The following is a 15,511-nucleotide window of genomic DNA, read 5'->3' as shown; positions in this document are numbered from 1 at the left end:
TGAAAATGTAGCAGGCCACATTCCATCATTATGTAACTAAAGTTGTGCAGAACAAAATAAAATGCATAGCAAAATCCAGTAATATCAAATTATCAATGTTTAGTTTTGAAATGTTGTATTGTCATTGCAATACAAAGCATCACATACCAATTACTGCGTTTAAGCGTGATATATCTTGTAAATAAACCTACAATTAACGGTAACAAATATGTTTATTTTTTACTTTTCTAGTTCGTATGTCACGTCGTGTTCTATTCTACAGAGTAGATAATTTTTCTCGTGATGACTGTCAGGTAGACAATGAACTACTGTACACTCGTATGAGTTTTTAAAACTGGGGACACCTTGAGGGAACTCAGGTAACTTCTACACTGAAGAAAAAACTTATTTTTATCTCTCCTTCTCTCTCTCTTTATGCAAAGCAGACGGGGTAACAGTAATAAATACAGTGCCAGGTCTTATGGGTCTGCCAGGAGAAGGTACGGGATGGCCAGTCCTGGGATTAGAAAATAAGACATCCTATGGGGAGTATTAGGAAATGCCATTCGCCCGATTGCACTTCGAATAGTGTCTGCTATAGCTAATGCTTTACCTGAGTTTCAATCTTAGCTACAGGGGGTATAGATTCTCCTGAAATAGGCCTACAGTTTCTTTATTGCGGAGCTACAGTGCTCCATGTAAGAAGTTTCATGTTTTTGGAACCTTATGTTCAGAAATCATTACTCTGTCTACTTAGGTCTATTTTACTCGAGTGGATAAAACATTTTACGATTGTTTGTCTTATAAAATAAGAAATAATATTTTGCCCTACATGTAGGCTCACCTTAATTTCCAAACTTCAAACCGGGACAGTTTTAAATTTTTATTATAGATACCAGCACTGGTATAATAAGGAAGAGCTTTTATAACCTAAGTTCACTTAAGCTTTAATGCTGCCACAAAAAGAGGATTTGTTTGTTTGTTTTGAATTTCGCGCAAAGCTTCTCGAAAACTATCTGTGCTAGCCGTTCCTAATTTAGTAGAGTAAGACGAGAGGAAAGGCAGCTGGTCATCACAACTATTTAACAACAAATAGTGGGATTGATCCACGGCTGAAAGAGCGAGCATGTTTGGTGCGACCGGTATTTGAACCCTGATCCCTCGGATTACAAGTCGAACGCCTTAACGCACTTGGTCATGCCTGGTCCACATCAAAATAGGAATACTGGTAGTTTATATCTCTAATATTTATTTGAATTCAGCAAGGCAAGGAACATAAAAATTACATAAATGTTTCACTAAACACTTTTATGTGAAGATTCATATTTTTTTACTTGAATGAACTTTCTGCAAAAATCTATTAGTTTTTACTTTTCAAAGAACTCACTCCAACTCAAGTCAATATTGAGTTTACAATGCAACAGTACTTTTACTGGTGATTCATTAATTAGACCTCTTTCTTGAGACCAAATGCTTTCCATCACTGAAAATTCTCTTTCAACAGGATCCGACGTTTCTGTTAAATAAAAAATGTACTCCAATACTTGCTTGAGATTAGGTACAGAAATACTTTGATCACATTTTGAAGACCAGAAAGATTTGACAAGAACAACTTCATCAAATAAAGAAATCTTTTCATCAAGAAAGACCACTATTTTTATGAACAAAAATATTACTTCAGTCCTTCATAAATTTGGAGAAATCTCTCAACAGCTGGTAACAAAGATAAAAGTTGCGTATTTCTATATTGGGAAAACTTCTTGTACTCAATTTAGGTATTAACGTGCACACTGTGAATATAGAAATTCTCGTAGCATTTGACCATCAAGCATTCCACTTCAATAGGAAGGACATCAATTGCAGCTCGGAGACAGTTATGTACAATATGAGCACCACAACCAACACCCACAATATTTCTGCCAAGTTACTTCAATCTACAAGATACAATGTTTTTCCCCTTTCTTTCCACATCTCCAAAACTTGTTTTGCAGTTCACAACAATAAGCAACATTTTTTTTGGATAAACCATGTTTTTTTTTAAAGTGGACACCAAGCAATTCGTCAAAACTTCTCATGCCAATGAAAGTCTAAAAATTTTACTTTCACTCCGTCCACTGGCAAAAAATATCGCACCTGACAGATATTATTTTGGCATCTTTTCGATTTGAAACATCTGCTGTAAGTGAAACGAATTGGACATCCATTAAGTCTCTCTTCAATCCTCTGTTGCTAAAGGAACAATTGCTTCAAATAATAATTCATTTTTCGTTCTGGCAGAACTGAACTTTGGTTCAAGTAACTTTGCTATTAGTTTGGAACAGCAATCAGCTGTTTTAAAGCTTATGTTATGGACAACACTGTAATAAGCAAAGGCTGCTTTTTTGGCAACTATTAACAAGTCACTTTCTTCAGGCACAATTTTTTTTAAGAACACATGAACTCTTGAGCTTTTAACAGCGACTGAAAGACTAGCTGTATGTTTAAACTTTTTAAGACTTTTTATATTCTTTTTCCAATTCACTCTTGAATGTTAACTTTCTTTTACCAGCTTTGGACATTATGACTAGGATTAATTTCTAAAATAAAAGAACGAAAATAATTCAGAATGTACCTATGACTAATATAATTAATAAAGCAATCACAAAGCACAAACACCTGCTTTAAGGAATCTTTGCATGTGTTGCCGCTCGCCGTTTCTGCAGCTGCCGTTACGCACGTACCGCCAAAAGCAGCCCACTTATGAATAATTATACTTGTACATGTACAGTATAAGCTGTTTGTGAATTTCGTCTGATGTAATACCTTTGAAAATTTGCATGCTACAGAACTATGGCTCACACCACTCATCAAATAATAAAATGAAAACTTAAAAGTTATTTTTTGTCAACACCAAGTCAGAACTCTATGCAGATTTTAACATTTTCCGTTTATCCTTTTTGAAGTTTATGCCTTTTCATAAAAAATTGGTGCATTCGGAGACAATTCAGTGTTAACCAGGACAAATTAGTAAACCGAACTGTACACCGGAACGTATGGTAAGCCTACCTACAAGAACCTTAATTAGTGATTAGTATGAGAAATATGGATTCGCTTGCTTGGTAATGTTAAAACATATTGTAATTCATAAGGTATTATTCTGATGATCAAAAATATTTCTTGAAATGTATTGATATTATGTGATATTCCAATGTGATAAGTACTAACAGTTTTACAATGTTGTTTGTTTTTTGTGGCTTCAAAACAAAACAGGTCTGCAGTGCGTTACAGAACCAAGACTTTACCGTCATTGATGACTATGTCACAGGACTAAAAGCGAACATGTACTTAAAAAGTTTGGAAAAAAGGAAGAAATGGAACTTTCAGTCTCCATCGACTCCTCGTCACCAAAGACGAAAGCATATAAGTGTTCTACCTGACGCTACATTCAAGGTTAACATATTTCATTCTTAACCCTCACCAAATCCTTATTAAGGGTCCAAACCTATACCATGCTAACCTTTAAGTTGTTCAAAATCCGATGTTGAAATGAAGTAAAGTAAAACATAAATACCTCTTAAGTTTCTGAGAAAGGACTGACTAACTTGACACAGTAAGTAGGTTCATTTCTTGTGTTAGAGTCGAGAGTCTTTTTAATGTCGTCAATTTTTTTAAATGCTTTTATGTTGTTTTCAACGATTGAAAATATTAAAACAAAGCCGGTTCAGATACTTGTCTGATGTTTAGTCACGGGTTTGAGCCTCTTCTTTAAAGTTAGATAATTTGTGATGTGTTATCCTAAAAGATATAGTGTTTAACGCTTGTTTAATATATACAGAAGTTTCCTCATTTCGGAGCTTACATGAGACACAAAGAAGACATTCTAACGAAATACACGAAACAAACTGATCTGATTGGTGATCACTTCAAGCCACCACATAACAGACGACGTTCCCAGCCCGTAGGACCAATCCAACAAATCAAGGTAGTCATTGAAACGAGACTACTTTTATTTTGATTGACAATGGTTTATTTATTGTTATTTCACTTAATTCTACTTAAAACACCAACTTTTAATTGTATATAAACTATGGCATAAACATATCTTTGAGAATTTGTTTTTTGAGGAAGCAATTCTAAATCCAGTTTTAACATAGCCGTTCTGTGATGTTTGTTTACTTTGAATTTCGCGAAACTTGCACGAGAACTATTTGCGCTAATCATCTCTGATTTACCAATGTAAAACTAGAGGGGATGCGGCGACTCATCACCACCCACCGCCAACTCTGGGACTACTCTTTTACTGAAGAATAGTGGGATTGACAATAACATTATAACGTATCCATAAGGACGAGCATGATTGGTTTGACAGGGAATCGAACCCTCGACCCTCTGATTACGAATCGGGGCGTGATTATGTGATAAAGAATTACGACAAAGCTGTAACTAAAGGTAAAATGTCAATATTTTCTTGTTCTAACCGAGCATCGTTTTCTAAATGTCACTGCCGATAGACTTTAAAAATATTTTTTAATGTTTTAACATAATTCAGAATCTTGGTTGAAATAAGTGACACTAGCTGACGAACCAAGGTAGTTAAAAACAGTTTTAAAATATTGTCAGTTTTGGTTCACTTATTTTATGTAAAAAGTTCTTGGATCTTGCGTGCACCTCTGAATTTCACTAGTTTCGCACATTTCACTAGAAAATTGTTCGAGTTCGTTTTGGTTTTGAGTTCAAGTTTCAGAGGAAAATAAAAGATAGAGAAAGAAACCACGGTGGAAAGTAAGCTATAATACTGTCGTCTACTAATGACAATAAGATATTTGCGAAACAGATAAAAAAATTGCAGAACTAAATGTTTGTTTCAGATTGTAAGATTTTATTACTTAGCACATGACATTTGATTAAACTGAAACACATCCCATATAGAAATTATTTTTACTTTATAATCTGCCCGGATTAACAGGTGGTTAAAGCACTGGATTTGTAATCTGGGTACCTGTGTTCGAGTCAACATCACACCAAACATAATCGCCGTTTCAGCCACAGGGGCGTCATAATGTGACGGTCATTCCCACTATTCATTTGTAAAATAATAACCTTATAGTTGGCGGTGACGAGTTTCATTTCCTCTAGTATTACCTAAATCAAAGGTATCTATCGCATATATCCCTCGTGTAGTTTATGTTAAAACTGGATTTAAAATACCTTCCTCAAAAAAAAAAAAACTCTCTCAAAATGTTGGTACATTTCTTTTCTAAATTTGGTTTTCCAGACAAAGTGATATTTATATTTGATGATTTAGGAAAAAATTTCTTGTGTTATTTAAAAGACGTGGAATAAATCATATATTTTATTTTAAAATATGAAATATATAAATGTATATTTACTATTAATCCATTTACACTCGAACTTAACATTAGCTTTTATGTATCATGCCCTTAAAACTTTTATATAATAATTGGATTATAACTTACATAAATATCAAAGAAACATTTTCTTCCATGAAACGTAAAATTGAGTGATTTTTCTTCAATTAAAGTACGTTTCGTTATGACAGTATTTACGCACTAGTTCATATAAATAATTTGGTAATTGAACAAGACATCTAAAACTCTTCCATACTTATGATGTGTGACTATTTTATTTCTTTAATTATTCATAAGAGCCTCATAATTTATCTCGCAGTAGTAACGATTTGTGTGTGCTTGTGTTTGTAACATTGAGCTGTCTGCTGAATATTGATGACTTTTAACAAACGTTGCGCCCCCCGCTAGTACAACGGTATGTCTCGGGATTTCCAACGCTTAAAGCAGGGGTTTGATTCCCCTCGATGGGCTGAGCAGATAGCCCTTTGTGGCTTTACTATACGAAAAACCACACCACACCTTTAACAAACGTAAAAATTGGATGATAACATGAAAACTAATCTCGTGCTAACGGTTCTGTGAGAAGCTCACAATGAGTATTCTAATTGAATCTCCCAAGGGTTAGTCTTCAAGCGCAAGCGTCATTGTAAATGTTTGGATTCACAGATGATGTTTGACAGAATGAACCTTAGAAAACATCGATGAGTGTTAAAAGTCTGCCACTGTTTACTAGTAACATGAAAGCTATGACCGGCTACTATTGATGATAAAAAAGTGAAATAATACAAATAATGTTAATAAGACGCTGTAGGTGTCTCTGCTGGAAATGTTAGTGACCTCAACGTTAGAGTTTCGTCCTAAAAATGTAAATAAAAATGTTTGATAAGCAAATCTTTTTAACATCGAAAACTAAAATAAAAACATTTTTCAATAGCGATCATGGACCATTTTCAGTGACAATTCGTCTATAGCGTGGAATTATAAATATATTTTAATATTGTAATAGTCCTCCGGTAGAAGTGCGGTAAAACACTAAAATAATGGGTTAGATCACTTCTGTGGAATCGGCAGATAGCCCAAAGTTGTTTTGTTAAAAATACAAACTTTATTATAATAATTGTCAGAAACCTAAACTACTCCCAATCGTGTCAACGACAATTCTGAAAGCTTATAATTCAGTGTTTCCATACCCGTGGAGGCCACAGCACAGCAGTCTGTTGCACAGTTTTGTACTTAACAGCAAACTAACAAAGATTGCAAAGCAATAATTTTCCCTTAAGATAACACATGGTTACCAGCGTAATGCATGTTACGACTTCCAGTAGTACGTTTTCAAGTTTCATTGTTTGTTATTAAGCGCGAAGATGTATAAGGGGATATCTGTGTAGAAACCATTGAAGAAATCGAACCTTGAATTTTAATGTTATAGACACTCAAGCTTTACCACTGAGACAGTAGGAGAGGAACATTTCATTGAATAAGTAAATATTAAGATGTGTTAAACTTGAATTAAAAATAAAAGCTGACAGACAATTATTTTACAAAAAACTTCTAAGTGCATCATTCTACAGGGTAGTTTTGTATCTGATAAGAAATGGTTTTGAGTGTTGTGTGTTAATTTCTTATTATTGATATTATACGTATTTTTAAATTAGTGAATGTGACAGCCTTGGAAGTCAACAGGATCCTTATCTTGGAATTTTTTATTGTCAAGTATCATAGTGGATCGCATGCCTATCTATCAAACTTTCATTAATTACTCACCCACCACATATGAAGGTCACTAGTTCCAAAGCGCAACAATCCTGTAAGGAAAATTCAACTTTCGTAGCTGAAGAACATTTGTATCTTGATAAAATTTATATTTGTGTCTCTTAGTCTTACCATTTGCATTATCAATTGCATAAAAAAGGTGATGCAATAATTACAATAACTCCCAATCAGGGTAAGATATTTACTTGAAGTAGAACTGAAAATTAGCCTCAACGTCACTGCGGCTAATAAGATAAACTTTATTGGTTTTCTCATGAAACAGTGAGATCCCTCTAACTCTTATTTTTATTTTTGTCAATAGTGTTAATACCTTTTAATACAAACCTCAAAAAACCAATAAGCTACTGTTATAGAGTTCACTACCACCAAAACTAATTTTAAGTTCAATCACCAAATAAATAGCTTAAGTTTGGGTAATCCGGTGACACCGGCTCTGGCTGACATTTTCATGACACAGATTGAATCTCTAGTCAGAAATTCAGCTTTGCACCCACCACTATATTGGTACAGATATGTTGGCGATACAATTGTTGAATTCACATCTGCAGAAGACAAAATTAGTTTATTCAACCACGTTAACTCCATATACCCCAACATTAAGTTCACCTATGAACACAAAAAAACTAACAAAATACCATTTCTTAATCTCCAGATCACAAGAGCTGATACACAATTCAAAACGGAAATCCACAGAAATATCACCAATACTGGACTATACATTTCCTGGGACACAGCACATAAAAACAACAAATACTCAACATATTAATAAACCAAACAAGCGCAGCCGCACATGTTCTCTTTCTGGTCCCTGAGACATGTGGCCGGAAATGTTCAGATGCAAACTTTCTTTATCAACCTGAATATGATCTAAGAAGATTGAAACGTTGTTCTATAATTTATATAATTTAATTTTTTAATTTACACAGATGCCTAGACAAACATTAAATGTTGCACTTAATCTCATTATTCATGCTGCAATGTGTTCATAGATGACGCTAGAAAACTGCTTTATGCTAATTATTAAGCCTAGTAAAAATGTATTTTAAACGGCTGGCATGGGTATCAACACTTTTCTTAAAAAGGACAGAACAACCTTTCGACCTTACTAGGTCATCTTCAGACTAACAAAAGAAGTCGAGTAAAGTCATTTACTAGCAAGTAAATAGTCCACAATATCAATATATTTACCTTCAAAGACAGAAGGTAAGGTTATACGTTTTAGGTAGTAAACGCTAAATATTCTATTACGAGGGTTCTTGCCTGATGAAAATACCACCAGCATTGCGGGGTCATCTGCAGATACGATAATAAATCAATAAATATTATCCTTATAAGAATATTTATATAGAAAAGAAACTTATAACGTTGCTTGAGATTTTCCTACTGTATTTTTATGATAAAATACTCATTAAAATGTTTCTGTGATGAATATAACAATTCCCAGTGAAGTTTAATTTTTTGTGTTTCTCATGTTCGCCCAACTACGTGATAATAGTTTCTTTCCTTTTATGCAGGGATAAACTCACAAATAGCTGACGATAAAAACTCTATAATCTTATTTACACTGTTTTGATTGTTTATTCAAACTGACAGAACTTACGTTTAGGAGGAAGCCTTGAATAGGTGTTTCTCCGGAGACAAACATTCTCTTCTGTTATTTGAGGACAAGTTACTAGATCACAGTAATTTTTTTTCGAAGATGGTTGGAGGGTGAGCTAAACCTTAACACTATAGAGAGTAAAATAAAATTTCATATTGAAATCTTATTACATTGCTGTCATAAGATGTTTGTAAATCAATAATTCTTTTCTAAATCTTTGTTAATGGATATCTAAAATAACTACTGTGCTAAAAATGTGATAATTTGAAAATTAAATATCTTATTCCATAAAAGATTCTGACATAGACTAATTTTTCAGAGATTCGGGTACAACTAAGATTTTACTGTTTGTTTGCTGGTAACAGACTAATGTATCAATTGAGTATTTTTGTTTTTTATGTGTATGTTCTAAGTACAGAAAAACATATGACTTTAATGTTCCAGCAAATAGAAGGAAAATGTTAGACACTTTAACTACGGCTGTCTATCCTTTCCCATTGATACAAATTGTAATTTTAATAAGGTTTTTTATTATACATTAATAACAATTTGAAGGCAAAAAGTCAGTTACTTATAAATCACTCGGAGCTGTTATTAATTAGAAATATCTCAACATTCTGAATTACAATTCTCTTTGAATGATTTGCAAAACGTTCGATCATATAGGATTTGTTCAGATTTTTCTAGTGTCAAACTTGAAAAACTTATGCTGGTGTCAGCTAGCAGAACCTGTACCTTCCACAAAGACAATTGGGTTATGTTCGCAAAATGACAGAGTTGAGGGTTAATTGTTCTACATTATACCATTTTAAATGAACTTGTGTCTGTCACAGAAAGGAACATTTCAGTAAGAAATGTTACATATAAACTTTAGAGATATAAAAACGTCTTACTTGAGCTATTGAAGAAATGCTTTATACAGCTCGCATAATATATAAGATGGCAACAACAACCATGTTTTACAACAAAATTAACTTTTTAAGAATGATGAGATACGTCTAAATCATTGTGATAAAAAAATGCTACTCTGAAGTAAAAGAAGTAATTATATAAGATGACAACACCAACCAGGTTTTATACCAAAATCAGATGTTTAGTAATGGTAAAATACGTCTAATTCATTGTGATAACAAAATGCTATCCTGAAGTAAACGTTGGTTCATGCACAACATTGTAAATTACAAATCTAATTATGATGTCTGGCAAGAGCCAAAATCATGCTTCTATTCCAGTTAATTACTAGTCAACTGTTATTATCAATTAACCACGCATTACTAAGTATTATGAAGTGACATTTTACTAGTCATCAATATATCTAATTTACAGATATTTGATAGCATATTACTTAATTAAGTATCTTCAATCAAAAAAGTGATAGATCGTTTTGAAAGTTAAAAACTATTTTAACAACGTTTAATTTATTTTTGTTCAATGTTATTACTTAACTATAGTACGATTTCGCATTCCATTTTTATATTGTTTTCACATTAAACACATACGTTATATGTATATATATATATGCCGTTTTCCCATTATACACTCAAATAATATATAATTTTCACCCTATATTTTTATTTAATATCTAATTTCCACACTATTTCCTTAAGTATCGTTTCCACGCTACATCTTAACTTATGCATCTTTTTCACATTATATCCCAAACTAGTGTATCGTCTTCACAATATATTCTTAAATTAACTTTTCATTACAATATACTTAACTGATACATCGTCTCTACACTATATCCCTAATTGGCTCAAGAGTTGGCGGTGGGTAGTAACTGCTTTCACTCGAGTAGCTCTCCGCGAAACTCATTAAAACAAGGAAAACATGAAATATACTTAACTAATATATCGTTTCTACATTATATCTTCAATTAAGTAGGTGTTGTCACAATCTATACTAAACTCCACACTTCACGTACTATATTCTAAAGGAACTGTAAAGCAGGTGATTTCAATGTTTTCGGTTTCATTTATTTATAAATTGAGTAAAAGTATTTTACCAACTTATAGAAAGCAAAACAGCCTTTTTAAGGTTTCTTAATGTTCTTAACATTGATTCGTGTAACGTGAAATATTCAAGAACCCGAAGCACACGCCCATAAATATCACCTGATCATTTTGTAGTCTAACTGGAATAAAAACATATAAAACCTATGGCAGATGCATGACACCTTTTATCAGAAAATGTAACTAAAATTACGAAAATTCAGGTATTTATCAAAACCAGTTTTAAAATTGAGATTTGATATCATATTTGAAAATATTTCGTTGAGTACGTTCTAAAAAAGATATAGTTTTACATACACTGCTGGACAAAATCTTAAGGCCAATGAATATAAAGAAAAAACATGCATTTTGCGTTGTTAGACACAACCACATACTTGAGTAAAGCTTCGAAAGATGAAAATAAGAAAAGGGAAAATAAAAATAAAACACTTTTTAGAATTTAATGGAAAAAATGTGAACACTATGAAATTAGCCTAAATACTAGCTGGTCAAAAGTTTAAGACCAAACTGAAACGAAGCGTTAATCGGTAAACACGTTACGAAATTTAGTCATTTGTATTCAAGCATTAACGTTGTCAACATTTCCCACTGGCATTTCCTGTGTTACATTGGTTAAAAACATGCAAAAGCTAAAACGTTGACAAAGTTTGAACGTAACAGCATTGTCGAGCTGTGAAAGCAAAATCTTTTATCAACGTGCCGTTGCTGGTGATACTGAGCGTAGTAAAACTGCTGTTGCAAATTTATGAAAAGACCCTGAAAGATACGGAACGAAAATTTCAAGCGGTCAGCCCAAGAAGATTTCGCCGGCGTTGAGCAGGAAGATTCGACGGGTTCTTCGGCAAAACACCATTACATCGTCGAACCAGATTAAGGCTCATACGGACGCAGAATGCATCTCAAGAAAATAAGACGGCATCTACGATAGAAAGACTTTAAAAACCATAAAAATCTTCCAAGGTGACGCATCCTTCCACACCACGAAACAACTCGGTTAAACTTTGCTCAGAAGCACTAAACATGGGACGTAGAAAAGTGGACGAATGTTTTGTTCTCTGATGAGACGAAAAATAACCTGTTTGGTCCAGATGGCTTCTAACGTTACTGGCATGATAAAAATATCCCACCGGAGACATTTTCTACACAACACAATGGAGGAGATTCCATCATGATCTGGAGTGCTTTCTCCTTCCATGGAACAATAGAGCTCCAGGTTATACAGGTGCGTCAAACAGCAGCTGGCTACATTGGCATGTTGGAGAGAGCATCCTTATTGACTGAAGGCAATCACTTGTGTGGAAATGACTGAATCTTTCAGCAGGACAACGCTACTATCCACAATTTCCTGGAACAAAGGACTTTATCATGACGAATAACGTGATTCTTTTGGACCATCCGGCGAGTTCGACAGAACTGTACACCACTGAAAATGTTTGGGGGTGGGTGGCAAGGGAAGTCTATAGAAATGGACGTCAGTTCCAAACAGTGCATGATCTTCGTGAAGCCATCTTCACCACTTGGAATAACATTCCAGCCAGCCTTCTTCAAACGTTTATATCGACCATGCCAAAGCGAATATTTGCAGTTATTCGCAATGACTGCCGTACAACTCACTACTGAGAACTCTTTTTGGGCATTTTCTATCCTGTTTAGGACTTCTTTTTGGTATGGTCTTAAACTTTTGACGAGCAAGTATTTAAGCTCATTTCATAGTGTTCACATCTTCCCTATTAAATGCTAATTTTTTTTTATTTACCATATTTTATTTTCATCTTTCAAGGGGTTGAGTCTCACAACGCATAATACATATTTTTTCTTTATGTTCATTGCCCTTAAGATTTCGGCTGGCAGTGTACTTATTCTGTTATATTTAATAAAAGATATCACCAATTAACAACATTTTCGGAATAGAAGTGACTTCTTTTGTCCACTCGCTGTAGAACATATTTTTGAGTTCTTCCAAATTACAAAAACTAAACATACATTTTTTGTAGTAGAATACGGTAAACTAAAAACCTTCCTTTCCTTCAGAGCACTGTTTAATTTTTTGGTTAAGGATTTTAGTGGTATCGTAGTTAACAACGCCTGCCAACAGCTTGTCAGGCTTTATCCTTACTTGGTGACAACAAGGAATGGAAAGTTACCATTACGAAAGACAAATTGGTTCTATCCAAAATAAACCATTTCCATTGTGACACATGCCTTCTCAACCTTCTTAATATCAGTTAATATAATTACGATTATTGACACAACTCTGAATACACTTTACATATTTACACACCTTCTTGATGTAATAAGTTGTTTCATAACGATTATATTGCTACGGTGTGAAAATACAATATAAAACCATACTTATACAAACCTACATAAGAGTAATATTGTTATTGTTTTTTTAGAATCATGAATCTATTCGAAATATATGTTCGTAGGTTCAAGAACTTTTTCAAATTCCAATTTTTGCGTAACTCACAGCGATCGTCACTAATACTGTCTCTATGGCAAAAGCTGTTAGCGAAGGTGAGTTTAAACGAGTATATTTCCCTTCCATTATATTACAAATGAATAATACTTGGGGTAGGAGATAATATACGTAGATTTCTACAATATACATATCTTACCTATTTTCATCATTTTTAATCACATGAATAAACTACTTCAACTTGATAAATGCATTTGTTTGGTTATATGTTTAGAATTAAACACAAAGCTACACAATCGATTAACTGTGATTTCATCATCTCGGATATCGAAACCCAGTTTATAGCGGTGAGAGTCCACAGACATACTACTTTGTCATGGGGGCTTGTTTGATTTGAATTAAGCAAAAAGCAACACAATGGACTACCTGTACTCTGCCCATCATAGGTATCGAAACCCATCGATTTACTGGGGAATACATAATGTACCACTTGACTAAATTATTAAACACTAATCAAATACAACCACAATATAGTGAACATCCCAACTTGAAAGAAGTAAGATGAAAGGTTTTAAACAATGATATTAACAAAAACACATTTTCTAGCAACTTCTAACCCTAATCAAAAGCTGTTACTATTCTCCCTTAATAAGTTCCGTTCCATAAGAATGGGAAGATATTTTTATTATATGCCCACATTTTATGATCTTCACACTCTATCCGTTAATAAACTGAGATAATTTAATAACTTTTGTATATGGTGAAACAGAAACACATTCTAACGACGTTTTAAAGTATATTAATATCTCAGATAAATTTTAAAGGTTTCTCAAATGCTTCAATTGATATTATTAGCAAAAATAAAAATTAATAAAACGTCTTCACACAACAACTGTATTTGTTGTATTATTACAGGAAACTGAGTACGATTTCTTAAATCGAACAAGTGCGATTTTTTATATAATTAATCTCAGTGTTCAAAATGCGATAATACTTTTATTTTTTAGTAATTTCCCTCATTTAAGATCCATCTGTATTCATTTTTTAATGTGTGATGAACTGTAAAATATGAAGAAATAAAATGTTTAAAAATGACCAAAATTACCAAAACTGATACCCCATATGAAACAATACTTTAAACAGTTTACTTGTGTTTATTCAAGAAATGCCTGAAACATTAAATATCTATTGTGACCTCCTGGGGCTGTGATACGCTCCTGACACCGATTTGGCACACTTCAAATCAGTCTATCGAAGTTCGTTTGGGGTATGTCAGTCCACTAACATGCCTCGACAACATGTCGTGGAAATATTCAATTTGATTTAAATATGGAGATCTGGCGGGCCACACAAAAGTCTTATTCCTTCCTCCTTAAGGAAGTCGATGCACAGCCTGGCGACGTGGGCTCGCTCGTTAACCTGCGTGAAAATGAACCCGTCGCCGACAGCAACGGCAAAAGGCCTCACAAGGGTTTCTAGAATTTCGTCTCTATATCGTCGTGCGTTTAGAATACACCTGTCGAGTATGAGTAAGTCCGTGCTGCCAACCAAGCATATGGCTGCCCAGATAATCACAGAACCTCCTCCATAAGCGTTGACTTGCATAATGTTACTGGCGGAAAATCGCTCTTGTCGGCGTCTCCTCGCTCTAGCACGTTCACCATCACGAGACATAATGAACCTTTTCGTGTCTGTCTACAGCACAGTGGACCATTGACGAAGTTCCCAGTCTAGGTGCTGACGAGCAAACTCCAACCTCTCTGCACGGTGTCGCGCTGTCAGAAAAACCCTTTTGCCGGTCGTATGATCCTAAGGCGTCTTTCCTGCAGACAATTTCGAACTGTTTGGGTTCCAGTAGAATCCTGAAGGTCATTTCGCAGTGACCGAGGAGTAGTTAACCTATCCTGGAGAGAGGTTGTCATAATGTAGCGGTCTTTTCTGACTGTTATGCAGCGATGACGGCCTTTACCTGCCCTAATACTTCCTTTCCTGGAAGCGTCCTCAAAGTCGACTGATGACGCTTGGTGACACCACCCTCCTCTAGGTTTGGACATCCTCCAGAATCTGCACTGCCCTGACTAACTTATTCTCTATCAGAAGCGCGTGACTACTTGAATACACAAGATGAAGGTACACACTGACAAAACGAACCGCAAAAGATCCATCTTGGTGTTTGTTTCGAGAATTAATGAGGAATGCATAGTTTCACGTGACAGCCTTATATAGGGTATCTTGAGTTGTATTTTCCTTGAGTGAGTTGAGTTTCGATTCAGTTGCTTCAAACTTTTCACGCAAGCTCAAAAAATACAGTAAAAGACTAACGAGTATGTTTTTCATACATAAATTTAGTTAGGACAAATATATAATAAGATATATTTTT

The 15,511-nt window shown here is 34.2% G+C and overlaps 1 protein-coding gene across 1 annotated transcript; it reads left to right on the top strand.

Annotated features, from left to right (window-relative positions):
* The first annotated feature begins 2,816 nt into the window (after positions 1-2,816).
* On the top strand, positions 2,817-5,172 carry LOC143228269 (dihydropyrimidine dehydrogenase [NADP(+)]-like). The gene is made up of 3 exons (XM_076459550.1): positions 2,817-3,014; positions 3,229-3,408; positions 3,794-5,172. Exons 1-3 carry the CDS (start codon positions 3,012-3,014, stop codon positions 3,971-3,973), a joined length of 363 nt encoding a protein of 120 aa, XP_076315665.1. The 5' UTR covers positions 2,817-3,011; the 3' UTR covers positions 3,974-5,172.
* The last annotated feature ends 10,339 nt before the right edge of the window (positions 5,173-15,511 follow it).

This window comes from Tachypleus tridentatus, chromosome 10, assembly GCF_004210375.1.
Source record: "Tachypleus tridentatus isolate NWPU-2018 chromosome 10, ASM421037v1, whole genome shotgun sequence".
Lineage (NCBI taxonomy): Eukaryota > Metazoa > Arthropoda > Merostomata > Xiphosura > Limulidae > Tachypleus > Tachypleus tridentatus.
This window is presented reverse-complemented; position numbering and strand designations above follow the sequence as displayed.

Coding starts and splice junctions, on each gene's coding strand:
- LOC143228269 (XM_076459550.1), top strand. Junction 3,409..3,793: donor TACCTGACGCTACATTCAAG/GTTAACATATTT, acceptor TAATATATACAG/AAGTTTCCTCATTTCGGAGC.